The sequence below is a fragment of the Nelumbo lutea genome, chromosome 3, assembly GCF_056320005.1.
Source record: "Nelumbo lutea isolate HS-2025 chromosome 3, American lotus-T2T, whole genome shotgun sequence".
In the NCBI taxonomy this organism is placed as follows: Eukaryota; Viridiplantae; Streptophyta; class Magnoliopsida; order Proteales; family Nelumbonaceae; genus Nelumbo; species Nelumbo lutea.
The window spans coordinates 113,903,047-113,923,319 of record NC_142686.1 but is presented as its reverse complement, the minus strand read 5'-3'; the positions used below and the strand labels follow the sequence as shown (position 1 = coordinate 113,923,319).

The 20,273-nt window shown below is 40.7% G+C and overlaps 1 protein-coding gene and 1 pseudogene across 1 annotated transcript; both read left to right on the top strand.

Annotated features, from left to right (window-relative positions):
* The first annotated feature begins 4,232 nt into the window (after positions 1 to 4,232).
* Positions 4,233 to 9,098, top strand: STS (stachyose synthase). Its single transcript, XM_088979645.1, has 4 exons — positions 4,233 to 7,448; positions 7,536 to 7,713; positions 7,823 to 8,190; positions 8,347 to 9,098. The coding sequence occupies exons 1-4, from the start codon at positions 5,961 to 5,963 to the stop codon at positions 8,920 to 8,922; spliced, it is 2,610 nt and encodes an 869-aa protein (XP_088835771.1). The 5' UTR covers positions 4,233 to 5,960; the 3' UTR covers positions 8,923 to 9,098.
* Positions 9,099 to 10,330: 1,232 nt separating this feature from the next.
* Positions 10,331 to 13,287, top strand: LOC148867759 (inactive protein kinase SELMODRAFT_444075 pseudogene; annotated as a pseudogene).
* The last annotated feature ends 6,986 nt before the right edge of the window (positions 13,288 to 20,273 follow it).

Genomic DNA, 20,273 nt, shown 5'->3' with positions numbered 1-20,273 from the left:
TCCGATTTGGCTCTCAGGCCCGATCGATCCGGAGGGATCTAATCCCTTCTTAATGCCTTTCTCTGTTTTCTTTTTTTCTGTTTTTTTTTTTCTCTGTTGCTTTGTTTTCTTTTATTTGTCTGGTTGTTTCTCTCTTGTTTCTGGTTTTGGTTCAATGATATTTGCCTTTAAAAAAAATATATCAGTGGCCGAAACTACTCATATGCAATAGAATATAGAGAAAAACGCAAATGCTAGGTGCAAAAACTGCATCATGAATTAAAAATGTTGACAAAACACGTAATATTTTTAATCTGAACCAAGGAAAAGATAAGTAAACATGTGTTGTATTTAACGTGATTGGTTCACTTTTTCTGTTCATGGTGCAATTTTACGCCATAGTACCCAAGACAAAAATATAGAAACTTTTTTTGAATAATGTGGGGTGAAGAATTATGGTAAAAAAAGTATAATAAGAAAAACCAGAGAAAATGTTCCAACTTTTGGGCTTAAAAAGGGTGAAATTGAAGTTGGGATATCTTGCCAAGAAAACATGTTTCAATACCCTTCCAACATGATTTAATACCGCACATCCCACCATGAAACTAAGACCCACTATGTATAAAGATGTGTGGTGTCACATCATATTGGGAGGGTGTTGGAACATATTTCATTGATATAATCCAGACTTAAGGTGCAATTGAACTGATTTGAACCCAGTCAAATGTTATGTTTGTGCCTTGAATTCTTTGTTGCGACTCGCTTCAAGAATTCATTCTGAATTATTTTGAGAAAAAGTCAAAGGCGAAATTTCATAGTGGTTTGAGGTGGATGCGTAGGGCTTGTGCCCCTACGCTATTATGGACCTGATCCATATTCATCTTATAGGTCTGAACCGAGTACAAAGAATTATGTATTTTTGGGGGTTTCCTCTCTAGTATACAGAGTCTAAGTCTTGTGAGAGACGAGTGAGACTTTGGGTGTATTTGGGGCTTAGGGTTTTCTGTAAGGGCACAATTCTGTATTTATTCTCCATTACCAAACTTCATAGTGGATTTTTATTCCTCCTTTGCCCATGGACGTAGGCTATAAGCTGAATCATGTAAATCTGTGTGTTATTTGTGCTTGTTTCTCTTTATCTTTGTTTTACTTTCGTTTTTGAGTGCCATTCGAATATGTTTTCTTAGGTTTTTCCACAACATCAAATTTTGACATGTCTTGGTTCGATTGAACTTATAAAATATTACTAGGTTCAAGTTTGAATTTGAATTCGATTTGAACTATATTTTCCAGTTTGAGCTCAATTTGATTAAATATTCAATAAATTCAAGTTCAATCAAAAATCTTGAAAAAAAAAAAAGATAGTTTAATATTCTCTATATATAATTTTTATAATATATTAGATATTCTTATATTATATATAAAATATATTTTCATAATATATTATAAATAATATTTGCACCTTCTATAAAAAGCTTTAAGCCAAACTTTTTATTGATCCACCTTGAGTTCAAATAATTAATTGAGTTTATCCCGAGATTCTGAGTTCAAATAATTAATTGAGTTTATCCCGAGGTTCGAACTTCATTCAAGCTCGATTAGAATCAAACTCAAATTAAATTTAATTAATTAATTCAAACCCGAACTAATCAATTAGAAATCGATGCAATTGCAACACTATCCGGACTCATGAAATTGATGGTGTAATATTTAAATATAAATATGATGTTTTAGCCTTTTCTTTTAATTATAGTGAAGCAAATTTCATTAGAACGAGAAATAAACTGAACAACAAACCAAAAAAAGACAATAAGAGAAATGGCGATACTGAGATCGCCAAGGACCCACAAAAGGGAAATAGCCAGTGTGGGAAGGGGGAAATGCATCTAAAACTAAAACCCATCTTCAGAATGAAAAACCTCTAGCAGTAGAGAATTTATTTTATTTTTATTGTGGGCGTTGGGGAAACTGGCCCAGTCACACCAGGACCAGGGGTTAAAACTGTGATCCACTATCACACCATGTGGTGTTGGTGAGCCGTGGCTCCATTACCACTTGGAGTCCAGGCGACATCACGACAAAGTTTGACATTACCCTTTGCTATTTTTTCTTTGGGTAATAGTATATAAGGACAATTTTTGGGTCTTAATATCAGTAAAAATAATATTTAAAAAAAAATCAAAAATAGAATAATTTTTGAAAAATAATATCAATAAAGGATAGAATCATTGCTCATCTTCTTCTTCTTGTAGTCTATTCACCAGCGCTGTCGCCCGCCGTTGCCTCTGGCAACTCTGCTTGTCTCCGCCCACCTCCACCTCCGCTTCCGACAACGTTACCGGAGGTGGGTGGAGACAGAGGCGATGACGGCGGCGCTAGTGGGCGGAAGTGGTGGCGTTTGGCAGAAAATAACCTCCAGCACCACCGCCGCCGCCTCTGCCTCTGCCCACCTCTGGCAACGTTGCTGGAAGTGGAGGCGGAGGTGGGCAGAGACAGGTGTAGGCATTGCCGGAGGCGGCGGCGAGCGGCGGCACTGGTGAATAGACTGCAAGAAGAAGAAGATGAACAATGATTCAGCCCTTTATTGATATTATTTTTCAAAAAAGTTACACTATTTTTGAAAATTTTTTAAAAATATTACTTTTACTGATATTAGGACCCAAAATTGCCCTTATGCTATTATCCTTTTTTTCTTTCCTGAATGTCAAAAGCGAAAAATGACTCATTTTAGGTAAATAGGACTGTTAATCAACCAGATATTGGTCTAACCCGACCAGGTCCAATATGAGTTTATTATAGATGGATTAAGTATTCAAGTTCAATCCAGCAATCGGCGAGTGAATACTTTGAACCAGATTGAATTAGTCCAATTTAATGTTTGGACCATCGATTTTGTTTAAATTGGTTTTAATTTAGATTGGATTCATTGGCACCCATACTCCAATGGACTGGATATTAGTTCAATACAACCCAGTCTAATATTAATCCATTGCAGATGGGCTAGGTCTAGTTCAATCAAATAAATGCTTTGGATCATTAAGTCTTTATTGGTCTAATTTAATATGTCTTATTGGTCTAACCAAGGTTTTTAAAACAGGATCGGACAAGTAACTGTTTTGGGGACCAGTTTTAGGGTCAAAACGGATAGTTCATTTTGACAAAAAGAAAAACAGTAAAAACCGTTGTCCGGATTAACAATTCAACCACACAGGTCAGCAGTTTAGGGTGAAACAGAACTGGTCAGACAACTGGTTCCTTTTCTGGTCCAACCGTCTAGTTTAGTCCAATCCAGTTTTGAAAACACTGGGTCTAACCCGTTCAAATTGATTTTAATAGTACAATTCTAACCCAAATCCAGTCCTACGTATAATTAAATACCTCTATCGGTTGAGTATGAGGTGGCCCACTTCTGTCCATTTTAAGAGGATTGAGAACTAGGATTGAATGGGGTCGACCTTAGATATTTGCTTGCACATGGATGAAATCATTAATCTTATTTATTATATGATTTTCTTTTTTATTTTCACATAGCTTTGTTTCTCTCTCTCTCCTCTCTCTCTGATTACTGTTAATCGTTTTCAGATTTCGACTTTGGCCCTTTCAAAAGGACAGCAATAAGGAATAAGCATGTGCATTAAAAGTGTGAAGTTGCTATTTTTTGGTGTGCCAATTCTAATTCCATTGGAAACATCATCCATCCAATGGAATAATTGGTGTGGATTTTATGCATGTGGAAGTGGAACACATTACATTATTATATATTTATAATAGATGAGAAGTCGTCTCCACTCCACATTAACTCCCCCCCTCCCCCCCAAAGTTCTAGACATTTCCATTTTTTTCATTTACCTACTTATTTAAAAAAAAAAAGAAAGCTCTAGAAACAGAGAGATGAATCTTTCTTCAACCTTTTTATAATATTTATAAATCTAACTATAATATTTATTATACAATTTTATTGTTTTCTTTATTTATCTATTTATAATGGAAAAATGTATGATACCCGAAAAGTCTATTTGTGATGCAAAATACATCATCGATTTTATACATATATCTCGATCTTGTAATTATTTAACTCGTGGGCTAGCAAATCATGTTGTAGATACAATCATGCGTTTATTTTTCTATCTGCAAGCTGTAACATTATCTGGGACGAGGTAGTTCCCATGTCCTGGGCCCAACACTATTTCACGTGTGTGCCCTGAGATGGTTTTTGATTAGTTCAAATATTTCAAAACAGAAGAAAAAGAAAAGAAATCGTCCATGGCAACGTTCTTCCTTTTGTTCTGTTAAGCAAATTAGTTCAAATATCTGCCATCTATGGACTATGGGCACATTTTGGTTGCTACCTTGCGGGATGATAAGAATAAGTTCTGAATTCTGATTCAATCCCACCGGGGAACCCGAACCACCGATCACCGACCTGACTAAAGCTACAGAATGAATAAAACAAAAGCAGGAGCCAGGAGGAGAAAGGAAGAAGAAAAAAACAAGAAAAAAAAACTAAATTTAAGAATTAAAACGAAGGATTCTCTCAGCACTTGGATGTCGCCAGAATCTACAAGATTCGTTCCAACCCATCCCGCGATCTATTTCTGCTACAGTTCGAGTTCGTCGACTACTCCCTTTCCATTTGTCTGGTAAAGTAAAACGCCTGTGCCCATCTCTCATTTCTTCATTGTTCCTTCTCATTTTTCTGGAATTCCCTTATTCTCTCACTTACTCTCTTTCGCTTTCCATTCAACCACTCTTACAAAGGAGTTGTAAGAGAAACAAACATGCTTTCATGCTTCATGCATGCATGCATTGTATGTATGCATGAATACATTATAGTCATTGTCCATGACCCCAACTAGTCGGTTGTTATTATGTCCCAACTAGTCGGTTGTCATCCCCAAATCCTTATCTAGATGGATTCTTTCACTCTGTTTTGCTTCAGCTTCAACATCCATCCTGTCCATTCACTCCTATAAATATTATGTCTCCATCCCTCTTTCTTGATGTTGCGCGATCTAACTATTCCCTGTTGAAGGATAATCTGGTTTTCAATTGGACGGCGAGTTGAGTAAATCTGTAAAACAAAATCAGAGAACCCGGGGTGACTAGCCCGGCAAGGTCGCTCCGATGCTTAAGTTAATAATTTGATGCGAGCTGAATAGATTTGAGAATGTAGAAAGCTAGAGAGCAGAAAAATCACGCATACCTTGTGCCCTCGGGGTTGGAGCCTTTATATAGTTGAGTCCTCGCGAGTCTTGCGAATCGGTTTCGTGATCTTCGTCACGATTGGATCCGTTTCCGCTTTAATTGGGAGATAACGTTATCAACTGATAAAGCTTATCAATTCCTCTCAAACCGGGTGGGGAGGAGATAAGGTTTGCCGCTATGCGGTGTGATCCCACGAGGTTCGAGGTCTATTGGAGAGATTTTCAAGGTCGTCACGTAGTGGTCTGGGTCAATTTCCCCAAGCTGATACTTTTTAGTTCCGAACTGAACTGAATGCCAAAGTGCCTTGGGGCCGAGATGGCTTTGTCCTGGGGTGACCTTGTTTCGAGGTGACCTTGTCCCGAACCATGCCGAGGTGGTCAAGTGTCTGAACTCAACTGTTGCAAACTAGGCATGTCAGGCTGAGCTGTCATCTCTTAATCAGGTTGTATACACTTGTCCCCTTTTTACTACGTCGGGCCAAATCACCCTTCATCACTTGTAACAAGGCATGTATTCGCTTCTAGTTCACACCAGTTTTCCTTTTCCATATTCTTCACCTCTTTTGTTTGTTTTTGATACATCAGCTTTTAATATTCTTCACTCCAACTCTGTTTTCTCTTAATCTTCTTGTTCCAATACATCTTCTTGATATTTTTGAATTGGGTCGTCCTTGGCCTCTCTTTTGCCCACCCCATTTCTGAACAGTGGTAAAAAAGTATAATTAGAAATTCAGGACCTGGGTTGTGAGTGGTCATCATCTCTCTGTTCCTCCTCCCATGGCGCCCCCAAATCAATCTACCCACCCGGTTCCCATTGACATCCAAGCTGAAGACGTGAAGAGGTATTTTCAGTTGTCGGGTGGGAAGCTCATTGTCAATGGAGTCGTATTGCTCTCCGAAGTTCCAAATAACGTCTCCTTGAGTAGCTTTTCATCCATCTGTCACTCCTCTGCTGCTCCACCTTCCCTGTTCGAACGAGTCCTCTCTACCTCGCACAGAGGTGCGTTCATTGGGTTCAGTAAAGAAGCCCCATTCGATAGATTGATCAACTCCTTGGGTAGCTTCACTGATAGGAATTTCGTGAGCATCTTCAGATTCAAGACCTGGTGGTCTACCATGTGGGTGGGAAGCAGTGGGTCCGATATACAAATGGAAACCCAGTGGGTTCTCTTGGATGTCCCGGAGTTGAGATCCTACGCTCTGATCCTTCCATTAATTGAAGGAAAGTTCAGGTCCGCTCTTCATCCGGGCGACGACGGCCATGTCACGATCTGCGCCGAGAGCGGGTCTACTCAAGTGAGCACCTCCTCTTTCAATGCAATCGCTTATGTTCACATATCCGACAACCCTTACAATTTGATGAAGGAGGCCTACAGTGCTGCTAGGGTCCATCTCAATTCATTTAGGCTGTTGAAAGAGAAGACAGTCCCAGCTCTGGTAGACAAGTTTGGCTGGTGTACCTGGGATGCCTTCTACCTGACTGTGGATCCCGTCGGTGTTTGGCATGGAGTGAAGGACTTCGTTGAGGGAGGCATCACCCCAAGGTTCTTGATCATTGATGATGGCTGGCAGAGTATCAACTTAGATGGTGAGAATCCTCACGAGGATGCCAAGAATCTTGTCCTGGGCGGCACCCAGATGACTGCCAGGCTTTACCGGTTTGAGGAGTGTGAGAAGTTCAGAAGATACAAGGCTGGGACCCTGTTGGGACCCAATGCCCCATCGTTCGATCCAAAGAGACCAAAGATGCTCATAGCAAAGGCAATTGAGCTGGAGCAAGCGGAGAAAGCCCGTGACAAAGAGATCCAAGCCGGAGTTGGTGATCTGTCGGAGATTAATTCAAAGATCGAGGTGCTGAAGCAAGAGTTAACTGAGATGATCGGTGATGAAAATAGTGCTAGTGGTCCAAATCCAACAGGAGGAGGCTGTGGAAGCTGTTCTTGTAAAGCCAGTGAATATGGTTTCAAGGCCTTTACTCAGGACCTGAGAACCAAATTCAAAGGGTTGGATGATGTTTATGTGTGGCAGGCTCTCTGTGGTGCCTGGGGTGGTGTTAGGCCTGGAGCTACCCATCTCTATTCAAAGGTGATCCCTGTTAAAGTCTCCCCTGGACTCGATGGGACAATGACTGATCTCGCAGTGGTGAAGATCGTTGAAGGTGGGATTGGGCTCGTTCACCCTGACCAAGCAACTGATTTCTATGACTCGATGCATTCCTATCTCTCCAGGGTTGGAATAGCAGGAGTTAAGGTGGATGTCATACATGTAAGTAGTCTGAGTCCCCTGTTTGATACCAATTTCCTGCTAATCAACACAACAGTGCTTTAACAAGTTTGGTGACATTAACTACAGACACTTGAATACGTATGCGAGGAATATGGTGGCAGGGTTGAGCTTGCAAAAGCTTATTACCAAGGGCTGACCAGGTCTCTCGTGAAGAACTTCAAAGGCACAGGACTCATCTCAAGCATGCAGCAATGCAACGACTTTTTCTTTCTGGGCACATGGCAGATATCACTGGGAAGAGTAGGTGAGTACTTGTTTCTGTCTAGTTGGTTTGGACTTTGGGAGAAGAAATCAGAAAGCTATAGCTACCTACCTGGATGAGATTGATTTTGTTCTGTTCTGTTTTGCTACAGGGGATGACTTCTGGTTCCAAGATCCCAGTGGGGATCCCATGGGCGTGTACTGGCTCCAAGGTGTTCATATGATCCATTGTGCTTACAACAGCATGTGGATGGGTCAGATCATACAACCAGATTGGGACATGTTTCAATCAGACCATCAATGTGCCAAGTTCCATGCTGGTTCTAGGGCCATCTGTGGGGGGCCTGTGTATGTAAGTGACTCTGTTGGTGGCCATGACTTTGATCTCATAAGGAAGCTCGTCTACCCAGATGGAACCATTCCCAAGTGCCACCATTTCGCCCTCCCCACTAGAGACTGTCTCTTCAAGAACCCTCTATTTGACAGCAACACCACTCTTAAGATTTGGAATTTAAACAAGGTATTCTCATCCCACTGATAAAAGGAAATCATATTCCTTTTTCTTCCTAAAAAGTTAACAGAGAACAAGTTTCCATTTGTGAATATTTGAAAAACTTTACCATCTATCTCATTCTCATCGGTCATTACCCCAATTAATGTATGTATGTTTTTGCAGTTCGGAGGAGTGATTGGAGCATTTAACTGTCAAGGAGCTGGTTGGGATCCGAAGGAGCAAAGGATCAAGGGCTACTCTCAGTGTTACAAGCCGATATCTGCTTCTGTGCATGTGAGGGATGTGGAATGGGACCAAACGACAGAAACGGCTGAAATGTCCGAAGCCAATGAATACGCCGTCTACCTCAACCAGGCAGAGCAACTTCTGTTGGTGACCCCTGAATCGGAATCCATCCAAATCACCATCCAACCATCTTCCTTCGAGATTTTCAGCTTTGTACCAGTCAAGAGGCTCGGTTCAACTGCTAAGTTCGCACCAATTGGATTTACCAACATGTTCAACAGTGGGGGGACCATACAGGAGCTGGAGTACTACGAATACGGAGCAGAGATCAGTGCAAAAATTAAGGTCAAGGGTGGAAGAAGTTTCTTGGCTTACTCGAGTGAACCACCAAAGAAGAGCTACTCGAATGGTGATGAAGTCGGTATTGAGTGGTCGAATGATGGTAAGCTCACCCTGAATCTTCCTTGGACAGAAGACAGTGGTGGCATATCTAATGTGGGTTTTGTCTTTTGATTTTGGAACTCTCTTTCTTGGTCTATTGGGGGTGATCAGAGATGTAATGTGTTCTCAGTTATTTTTGTACAAGTTTGTCATACTAAAATAGATGAATGTAGCTCAAGTCAAGAAGATATATGTTTGATTCTAAATCCCTGATTTGAGATTTATATTAATTATCATGCATTCTTCCATCTTGTCTATTAATTTGATAAAACTCTTCGATTGTGCAATTAATAGACTGCTATTTTTCAAACCCAAGTTTCAAAAATAGAGGGAGACATCTGTGATCATTGTAAATATATAAAAAGGGAAAGAATGGAATTTATCGTTTAATTTAGTGGAAATCGAACCAGTATGAGCTGTGAAAAACCAATCTGCAAAAGAGCAGACTTCTGGCAGATATCTGTGAATCACTTCAGAAGATAGCTCAAATTAGAAAAGCAGAATTGAAACAATGCATGTATATATAGCAGCAGCTTGCTACCAGGTTGTTAAAGAATTTGCAGATGCATGAAGAAGGAAGAATCATAACGTTTAAATTTTTTGAATCGCCGTTGACCCAGACCATTGGACCGTTCAACCTGGAAACTATTCAGGCAATTGGTTCCATTTTATCTAAAATCTGTTTTTAGTCAAAAATGTTAAAAAAGTCAATAAATACTGATTTGGGCAGTTGAACCGTTGATCCGTCACTCCATTCAACGATTTGTAACTGTTTTTTAATTTTAAATTTATTTTTTTTTTATTTATTTATTTGTTATAACAGGTCATCCATTTGAACCCAACCATCAAACCGTTGATCCAAAAACGGATGGTCAAAACGATTCCATTTGCTGATCGTTTTTTAAAACGTTGGTTTAAATAATTTTAATTTCAGATTTTTTTTTCCCAACAAATAAGTAGCTGTGGATATCACCTCTTACAATCCATTTCAAGAGACGAAGCTGTGATCCCGTTCAAATGCTATCTATATCTATCTATATATTAATATAAAATGTATGCTTTCTCTTAGCGCCTAAATGTAATCAATTCGTGCGAGAAGATTAGCGCCTTCACGTGCCAGAGATTTGAGCGTATCTCACCACCAATTTCTCGAACTCTCTACGCTTTTCGACGGGGTGTTTTTTCTTTGCATGGACTGTCCACCTGATGCTCAGGAGTGACAAATGTCTCTCACTCGAGTGAGGAGTTCAAATCTTCGCCCACCCAGTTTTATCCCACAAATGCCTCACACGCTCACGAGCCGCCACCTGTCCCTTCACACGAGATACGTAAGTAGCGCGTGCGAGGCTAACATAACGTTCGTCAGCCCCTTCGGTTACCCCCAAAAGTCCCATTTACTACTTCAAACCCTTAATTCAACAGCTCTAGGTTAGGTATTTCAAAACCCTCTTCTCCCTCTTCTCCCTCTCCTCCCTCTCGAATGCCTGACTGTTTCTCCCTCGCCGGAGCATCTTCTTCTTCTCCGGCACCGGCATTTACAACGGCAACCGGCGGTACTCCCTAACCCATCTTTTCACCTTGTTTTTTATTTTTTGTTTTTTTCTAATGTTTTCGTTTTCCAAATATCAGAGAAACCGGCGGCATTTGTCATCTTCTCCTTCTCCGGCATCGGCACCTACAACGGCAACCGACGCTACTCTCCAGCCCATCTTTTCACCTCGTTTTTTATTTTTTCTTTTTTTTCTGATCTTTTGACTCATTGAAGGTGATGACTTTATCTCTTCAGTCTTTCATCTCATCATCGATCAAGAGTTTCATCAATATGCGGACCATCTTCAGTTCTTCTTTAATTAATGCAGCTGTTGCAAATTAAACCATTTGTTTAGTTAATCTCTGGTTTTTTAATTTGTTTATTGATCGATTGACGAGACTTCCAGCTTATGTGACTTGCGCGGCTCCACAGCTCACGCCTCTCACGTCTAGAGACCTTACGTGATCCAAGAACATAGGATAATGGTGACAGCTTCATGCATTGGATAAGAGGATGGTGACAGCTTATGGTAGATTTATTCTACAAATCTACCATATGTATTATAAATAATCCTGACGAATACACACAGAATTTCTTTCTCACTTCTAAGGCTCTACGCCTATTTATTTTTGCGAGGCTTCAAGTCGGAAGCCTACTCATCGTCTGGGTGAGTGTGTCACGCTGCGTCACCTGGTATCCGAGTGAGAATTCGCCCAGTCAAATGGCCAACCAAGTAGCAGTTGCAACCAATCCCATGATAAAGATTAGGGGTTACATTATGTTTGGAGAGCAATCGAACATCAACGAACAACCACTCATAACATTGAGCAATAGTTGGCCCAGACAACTACTGATGTTGTGGTGGTAGGATATTCCAAGGAATAGGGATAACGCATTGCACCAAGCCGGAGGAGACGATCACTGTTGAAGACTATGGAGTTCTCCAAGATTTTCCGGAGATTGTGCCAATGGTCACCGGAAATCTCACTCAGGGACAAGTTCACAGCAGAAGTCTGATATTACTGATACCTGCTCCCAAATGATGCTTCAGCTCCACGATGTTTATGATCCAAACAACATCAACGTAAAGATAAAGATCGTTTCTGGATCGCTTTGTGGAGCAGTGGCTGCTGAAGCAAAGAGAGTTCAAGCAAACTGGGTTGTACTGGACAAACAGCTGAAACATGAGGAGAAACGCTGCATGGAAGAGCGGCAATGCAACATTGTGGTCATGAAACGATCCCAGCCAAAAGTTCTTCGATTGAATTTGGTTGGCTCACCTAAGAAAGAAACTGAAGCGCCATCCACGCTACCCCCTGGGTTAGAAGAGGCATCCAAAAAACAACAGTGACCCTTTGAGTTCCACCCGAGGCCCAGTTGTGACTCCAACTAGTTGTCCAGAGCTAGGGACACCATTTACTGCAACTGAAGCCGGAACATCTTCTGTGTCAAGCTCAGACCCAGGAACTTCTCCATTTTTCATATCTGGAATAAATGGTGATTTGAAAAAAGAAGAATCCTTAATTACAAAGGAGCACCGAAATCCAGAAGACTCTAATTCTGACACAGGCAATGAAAACCCAAGCTCTCCTTCAACAAGTTTAGGCTTCCATCCATGGATGGATGTACTTCTTACTTCTGGGCGCCAGTCCTCAAAACATAGCGAGGAAAATTCAGAACGATTGAATGATAAAGCTCAGTCTTCTACAACCAAAGCCTTATTGGAGAAATTCTCTAAACTTGATCGAGAAGCTGGAATTGGAATGCTGACTTATAGGCATGAGTTGGACTTCAGTGGAAATGTTAGAGAGGCCATTTCATTACCCACAAGCGCACCTCCAGGTCCACCTCCATTGTGTTCAATATGTCAGCACAAAGCACCAGTATTTGGAAAACCTTCGAGGTGGTTCAGCTATGCTGAGCTGGAACTTGCTACAGGTGGATTTTCACAAGCAAATTTCTTGGCTGAAGGTGGGTTTGGATCGGTTCACAGGGGGGTTCTACCAGATGGCCAGGCAGTAGCAGTCAAACAACACAAACTTGCTAGTTCTCAGGGGGATCTTGAATTTTGCTCAGAAGTAGAGGTTCTTAGCTGTGCACAACATCGTAATGTTGTGATGTTAATTGGGTTCTGTGTTGAGGACAGAAGAAGGTTGCTGGTCTATGAATACATCTGCAATGGATCTTTGGATTCTCATCTTTATGGACGTAATCGAGATCCATTAGAATGGTCTGCACGACAAAAAATTGCTGTGGGAGCCGCAAGAGGATTGTGATACCTTCATTGAGAGTGTAGAGTAGGTTGTATTGTCCATCGTGATATGCGGCCAAACAATATCCTAATCACCCATGATTTTGAGCCACTGGTTGGAGACTTTGGCCTGGCTAGATGGCAGCCTGATGGAGACATGGGTGTGGAAACAAGAGTAATTGGAACATTCGGGTATTTGGCTCCAGAATATGCTCAAAGTGGTCAAATTACAGAAAAAGCTGATGTATATTCCTTTGGAGTAGTATTGAAAGAGCTTGTCACAGGACGGAAAGCAATTGATATCAACCGGCCTAAGGGCCAGCAGTGCCTTACTGAATGGGCACGACCTTTACTGGAAGAATATGCAATTGATAGGTTGGTGCGCCCACGCTTGGGAAACCGCTATTCATAACAGGTCTTGTGCATGCTGCATGCTGCATCCTTGTGCATCCGACGGGATCCCCATTCAAGGCCCCGTATGTCTCAGGTCCTTGTTATCTTGGAGGGTGACATGGTCATGCACTCCAATTACATGTCTACACCTGGGTATGATGTGGTGAAGCTACCCAGGGTACCAGGCCTTTGTACTTACGACAGAGCAGATAGTCAGACAGATCCAGTCAGTACAGGGGGAAGTACAGGTTGGGAAACATAGCAAGTTACAGCCTTGGAAATACAGCCCATACAAGATCCTTAAGAAGATCAATGACAATGCTTACGTAGTGGACTTGCCAAATCACATGGGTATTTCCAAAACATTTAATGTTCCTAATCTTCATCGTTATTTACCGGAAGCGACACTTACTTATTCCGATCATGACTCGGGGTCGAGTTCTTTCCAAGTGGGGGAGAATGATGGAGGACCAGCTCACCAACTGACAACAGCTCACGCCTCTCATGTCTAGAGACCTTACGTGATCCAACAACCATAGGATAGTGGTGACAGCTTCATGCATTGGATAAGCATTGGAGGATGGTGGTTATCGGACGGTGGATATCAAAGGCAACCTGAGGAAGATTTCGAAGATGTCTAGAAGTCCAGATCCCATTTGTTTTAGTGTTTTACAAGTTTAATCTCCTAGTTATTCTATAAGTCTACCATATGTATTATAAATAATCTTGTTCTGAGTTAATAGAATACACACACACAATTTCTTTATTCACTTCTCTCTCTTCTAAGGCTCTATGCCTAGTTCTTTTTGTGAGGCTTCAAGTCCGAAGCCGACTCGATCGTCTGGGTGCTTGTATAGTTGGCCCGGTCGAGTGCACCAGCTCACCAACCGACGATAGCTCACGCCTCTCACGTCTAGAGACCTTACGTGATCCAACAACCATAGGATAATGGTGTCAGTTTCATGCATTGGATAAGCATTGGAGGATGGTGGCTATCGAACGGTGGATATCAAAGGCAACCTGAGGAAGATTTCAAAGATATCTAGAAGTCCAGTTCCCAGTTGTTTTAGTTGTTTTAGTGTTTTACAAGTTCAACTCTCCTAGTTATTATACAAATCTACCAGATGTATTATAAATAATCTTGTTCTTAGTTAATAGAATACACACACAAAATTTCTTTATTCACTTCTCCCTCTTCTAAGGCTCTACGCCTAGTTCTTTTTGCGAGGCTTCAAGTCCGAAGCCTACTGATCGTCCGGGTGCTTGTATAGTTAGCCCGGTCGAGTGCGTCACGCTGCATCACCCACCGACAGCACCAACCGCAAAGATAAATTTGATGAGTCAAACTCCATTATTAATTTACTAACTGGCTGATGGTGAAGACTTTCAGAGTCATCAATCATGGTGACCATTAATTCTAATTGCTTGAGATCTGATGGGATAATTCTGTATTAATTTTTGTTTATTTTGATGAGCTGAGTGCAATTCCATGAATTGTGTTGTTGCTAGGTTTTTGTCTCTAAAGAAATTCCAAATTCCCAGGTGGGTCAGTGTGGAAGGAGAGGCTGCATATGTCATTGCACAATTGCATTGACCAGGTTAGGCCTAGATAAGAATGGCAATTCCAATAATAGAACTACCCCACACACCCACTAACCCACGCACATCATTAGAGAATAGAGATTGTGCTTGAGTTGAGGGGCTAAGGGGGGCAGACCAAGTTAGAATTAGAATAAAAGACAAAAGTTATTAAAAAAATAGAAAGTCAAACTTTATTAGAGAAAGAAGATTGAAATTTGTATATTTCAATAAACTTTCTAAGTTCTAATTTAAGTAAAAAATGACACCTAATTTTAATTATAATTGCCTAATTGGTTGTCTATTTGGTGTAAAAGACTATAGAAATTAGGATCCTTAAATTATTTTCTTTAAAATTTTCCAAAAAAATTCCTTGTCTATTTGTCTTACAATACTTTCCATTAATGTTATTCCTAACTAGAAGACTAGGTTAGGTTGTAATTAGGAATTAGGATAGAGACAACTTAGTTGAGTAGGAACTAAGTCGGTTCAGTTCGAATCGGTTTTGATTTTCACACAAAAAAATCAAAACCGACCTGAATCATCGGTTTATGAATTTGTACAACCCGAAACCGATCTATGCTGATGAAAACCCGACCGACTCGGGTTGGGTCGATCCGGGTTGGTCAGTTTGGTCGAGTTGGGCCTTCTTTGAACAGCCCTACATCTTATCACTCCTTCACATGTGTGAATTCACTATTCAGTAATAGAGTGTCAAATGATCCGGTCCGCCGGTTTTTCTGATATCTGAAAAACGAAAACAAAAAGAATAAAAAATAAAAAATGAGGCAAAAAGATGGGCTGGAGAGTATCGCTGGTTGCCGTTGTAGGTGCCCGTGCCGGAATGGGAGAAGATAAATATCGCTGATTTCTCTGATATCTGGAAAACGAAAACATCAGGAAAAAAACGAAAAAATAAAAAACGAGGTGAAAAGATGGGCTGGGGAGTATCGTCGGTTTCCGTTGTAGGTGCCGGTGCCAGAGAATGAGAAGATGCTCTGGCGAGAGAGAAACAGTCAGGGTCAGCACTCGAGAGGGAGGAGAGGGAGAAGAGGGTTTTGAGATACCTAATCTGGAGCTATCGAATGAAGGGTCTGAAACGGAAGGGGTTAACGAACGTTATGCTATCCCCGCACGCGCTACTTACGTATCTCGTGTGAAGGGGCAGGTGGCAGCTCGTAAGCGTGTGGGCCGTTTGTGGGGAAAAACATGGTGGGGCGCATATTTGAACTCACTCCTTACTCTCTCTTCTCGTTAAACCACATCAACTCCTCACTCTCTCTCGCTCTTTCTTTTCTCCCTTTTATCTCTTTCTATTGTGTTGTTGGGACGATTATGCTGTCGGATTTGTCTATAAGGCCTTCTTTCTAAGGTTTCTGTCTTGGAAGCTAGACAATGTGCTTCATTAATCATTTCTTCTTCATTGGCCTTGGTTGCACAGTGGTGGAGATCCTCAGGGGTTGGGATATTGCTGCAACGACACTGACTGTTGAAGATGGTGGTGGTTTTCGATGGCCTATTGTTTTTAGTTTTTTTTTCTTTCCCCTTCTTTTTATGTGTTCTTTCTTGCTCCTTTTTGCTTGTGCTAATTCCTGTTTTCTCGTCATTTTCCGTTTGCCTTGGAGGTCCGGCGATGACGTCTAGTGGCAGTTTTTTCTTCACTATTTTGGGTGCTGGTTGTAGTCGGGCGGAGATTGTCAGAGATCTGGTGGTTTGGGAGTTGGGTGTCGGTGTGGTGGCGCGTGGGGTGACGACGGGCAGTGGTTCCAGTGGTGGTTTCTTCTTCGCTATTTTAGGTGTTGGCTGTAGTCGGGCGGAGGTTGTCGGAGGTTTGGTGGTTTGCGGTGTCAGTGATGGCGGATCTCTGACCTTCTTTTGAGGTTGTGTGTCGGTGCAATGGCACGTATCTGGCCTTCTTTGGACTTCTGTGGCGGTGCGGTGGCAGCTGTAAAGTGTTGATGTTCATTGGCATCACCGACGACGGTGGTCTTTGTTCTTCATTATTTTCTCTGTCCAATCGGGCATCACATGCAGGTTGGATAGTCATTGATATGGGTCGACCCAAGGCGGGATGTAGCGGATCCGATGTCACCGTTTCATGTTTGGGCCTGTGCTAGGGAACCAGACCTATGTTCGAATTACCCTGTTATTTTCTCATTTAAGGACCAAAAAACAGGGAGCATTTTTACGTCTTAATCGTAAGACCATCGACCATTCGACACCGATTTTGCGATAACTATTGGCCGTCGGCGTCGTTAAGGCGGCCGGCCACTATCTTTCGCCCTTCAGACTCCACTGTGGTCAAGCGCCCCTGTTTCTCAGTTAATGACAAAAAATTAGTGAGCATTTTCACCCTTAACGTAAGGCCATCGACCATTCGTCGCTGACTTTGTGAGAACTAATATCCGCCGGCATCTTTCCGACGACAGACAGCTCTTTTCTGGTGTTCAAATTCTAGATACACATGCTAGGCTTCGCACTGTGGTCGAGCAACTACTGTAGCTCACCGGGTCAAGAAGGCGATAAGTTTATGTTGGGTCTGGATACTCCATCCCGGCTCATCGGTTAAAAAAGTTCAACCATGTTGGTAAGCTTGTTTATATTTGTCTCCCCTCCACTTCATTTTTCCCCCGAGGTGTTTATATGCTTTCATTTTTATTTTAATTTTTTGGTTGATTGCAATTCACTGCATTCTTAGCTTATATAAATCTTATCTAGCATTAATGTAGTAAGCTTATTTATTTATTTTTAACAAGCTAAACACATCTTTTAAGATTGGATGAATGAAACATGCCAGGTTTATTTTGGCCCATGTTGTGTCGCTGATGAGGAACCACCACCAAGGCAAAAGATATCTCTTAGTTTCTCTGATCAGAAGGGATATCTCTTTTGGTCCTAGCCGTTAATGTTCTTGCCTCTGACTGGAGTAAAAGATGCCTGAAACGGGAAAGAAAGCAAGTAGTCTTCGGGGAGGAACCTGGTGAGAGTGCTCTGAATCTCAAATTAGTATTTTCTCAAAAGCAAGATAAAAAACCAGATAATGCAAAGTTATCACATACCTCCATTCTTGGGGAAAAGAGGGCCTCTTATAACCACTTAGCGCACCCACTCCCAAGCTCCTGTCAGGTCGGATATCATTACCTCTGCACTTCTGTCTGTTCGGGTGTCATCACCTCTACTGGGGCAGACAACCGCCACTGCTCTCTTTGTCGGAGCCGTCTCTGTAACTGGAGGTGGCGGTGGTAGGTCACCGTTGAAGTGCGACTATCAAGCGTCAAATCCTAAGTCTGTCAAGTGCGCCGTCTCATGATACGGATTCCTTTGGTGTCAGGTATGGTTGTTTAGTTCGGCGGCCTGGAAACGAAATGCCGAAGTGGCATGCGAGGTGAAGTCTTGAATTCGGATGAAAGTGTGGCTCGAACTGCCCTGGGGTGGGTCAATTAGGATTGTTGCCCTTTGCGCTCCTCGTAAGGCTCAGGGTCAAAGGGAGAGTTCGGGCTCCTTTTGGAGAGCTTGGGCCATGGGTTCCTCTTGGGGGGAGCTCGGGGCTCCTCTTCTCGGAACTCGCACATTGAGCACTGTCGTGTCGAGCTGTCATTCCTACCAGGTCACCCTCGGTTGCTTCCACGTGTCGAGTGGCCAAGAGGTCGAGCCAAATCTATCTCCATCACTTACGTTCATCAGAAGAGATATCTCTTAGTCTCCAATTAAGTTTACCCTAATTTCTACTCCTTTTATTATTTAATCCATATTGCATATATTCTGCTTCTATTCTGATTATTTAAAAACCCTTTGTCTCACGAATTTATCCATAATCATATATAATTTTAAGTTGTGATTTATCCTTAACTACTATTTGTGAAAATTATTAAATTAACAAAAATTTGTGATCATTATTTCAATTTACCACACTTATCGTTATATTATTTGTAATAACTAACAGTAAATTATTTTTAGTTATGGGTAAATTATTAGAAACTATTGAAATTGAAAGAATTATTTGTTTCAAAATTAGTTTTTACCAATTTCATAATAGTTAATCTCATTAAAAAATATAAAAATAAATGATCATTAATTATTAAATACAGAGCATCTATTTTCTGTACTGAACCCCTAATATTGTTCTTTTCTTTTTTTATTGATCTCGATCTTTTGTCAAGGTTGTAATTTATCAATTTTATTAATTAATATATATATATATATATATATATATATATATATATATATATGTGTGTGTGTGTATATAGAGAGAGAGAAAGAGAGAGAGAGAGAGAGAGAGAGAGAGAACATTATGGTATACATATTTCTTTCATGTGACCAAACCTAACCTGACCCTTTGTATGAGTTAGCATGTAAGTTTTGGGCCAAAATACCACCTCTAATTTGTTCAATCACACATTTAGTTAATATTTAGTTCAATTTGCTTGTTTAAATATTACTCATATTGGTTAATTTGTTCAATTTGTAGTTAAAGGTTTTCATATGTTTCTATGTTTATTATTAGAATGGCTTTGCTGCTTTTTTCATTCTTATTATTAATAGTTTTCTTGTTTGCAAGAAAGTAAGGGTATTTGCTCCTTCATCCCTTTTCTACAGTTTGAAAACTTTTTTTTGTAATACATTTGATCAAACAAAGATATCATATGAGCTTTGCATGGGATAGAGGAGAGTTTTTTAGAATTGGGACGAAAAACAACTTATTAATGGGATTAAACATATTAACCCTAAAAAAACACAGGCAAAATGCGGATTCCTTCACCGAAAATTTAAAGTATTTAGGTATCCTGGACAGCTTTGGGTAGAATTGGAGCTCAGAATGTGTCACCTCTTTTTATTATCTTCTTCATGAAAGAAAATTCCATGGTCAATCAAAGTTTCTAAGGATCATGCATTTGGATTTTGGACAATCATGCATGTAAAGTAACACTTTACATGTTTATTTGTTCATTTTTTTTTCAATTCATTAGTTGAAGGCATGATAGATATACCTCTATAGAGTTAGGCTAAGAGGAGTTTATCTTGTTTTGGTTCTTGATTGTAGATTTTTGCTGTATTGCTGTTTATTAGGAAATTGTTAGGTATAGGATTTCTATCGCGCATAAAATTATGAATGAAATGCTGGAACTGCATGTCTTTTAATCTTGAGAATGCAGTCATTTTTGTTACTTCTTAAACATAATAATTGCATTTGGTATCCAAATCTGAGTAAGCTCTAGATTTGGTTTGGTGGGAGTAGTTTCACTATTTAACCTTGTCTTCGATTGCATCATCCTTCACATAGCCCTGTCCTTGGTTGAATCTCCTGCAAACAAAACTAAAGTTGATTTTCTTTTACCAAGTATCTTCAAATCTGTCCATCATCTTTAGCAAGTAAAGTGTCAGGAGTTAATATTACCCTTTCTGTTGCTGAAATAATAATAATACCCTTTCTATTGGTGTCTTTAATTTGAACGTCAAGTTAGTCTTTCTGTTCTCACTACTGTGTCCACCGTTGTTTTCTTGCCAATGTTTCCAAGTATAATTTTGATTGAAAGACACTTAGCCCTGAAACATTATTTGCTATTGGTTGGTTTGTATACGTGTGCCCAGACATGTCAACTGTACAATGCGTTCGTTCATGTGTTGTGTATATTTTGCTCCGGTACAATGACAACAATAATAATCAACTTC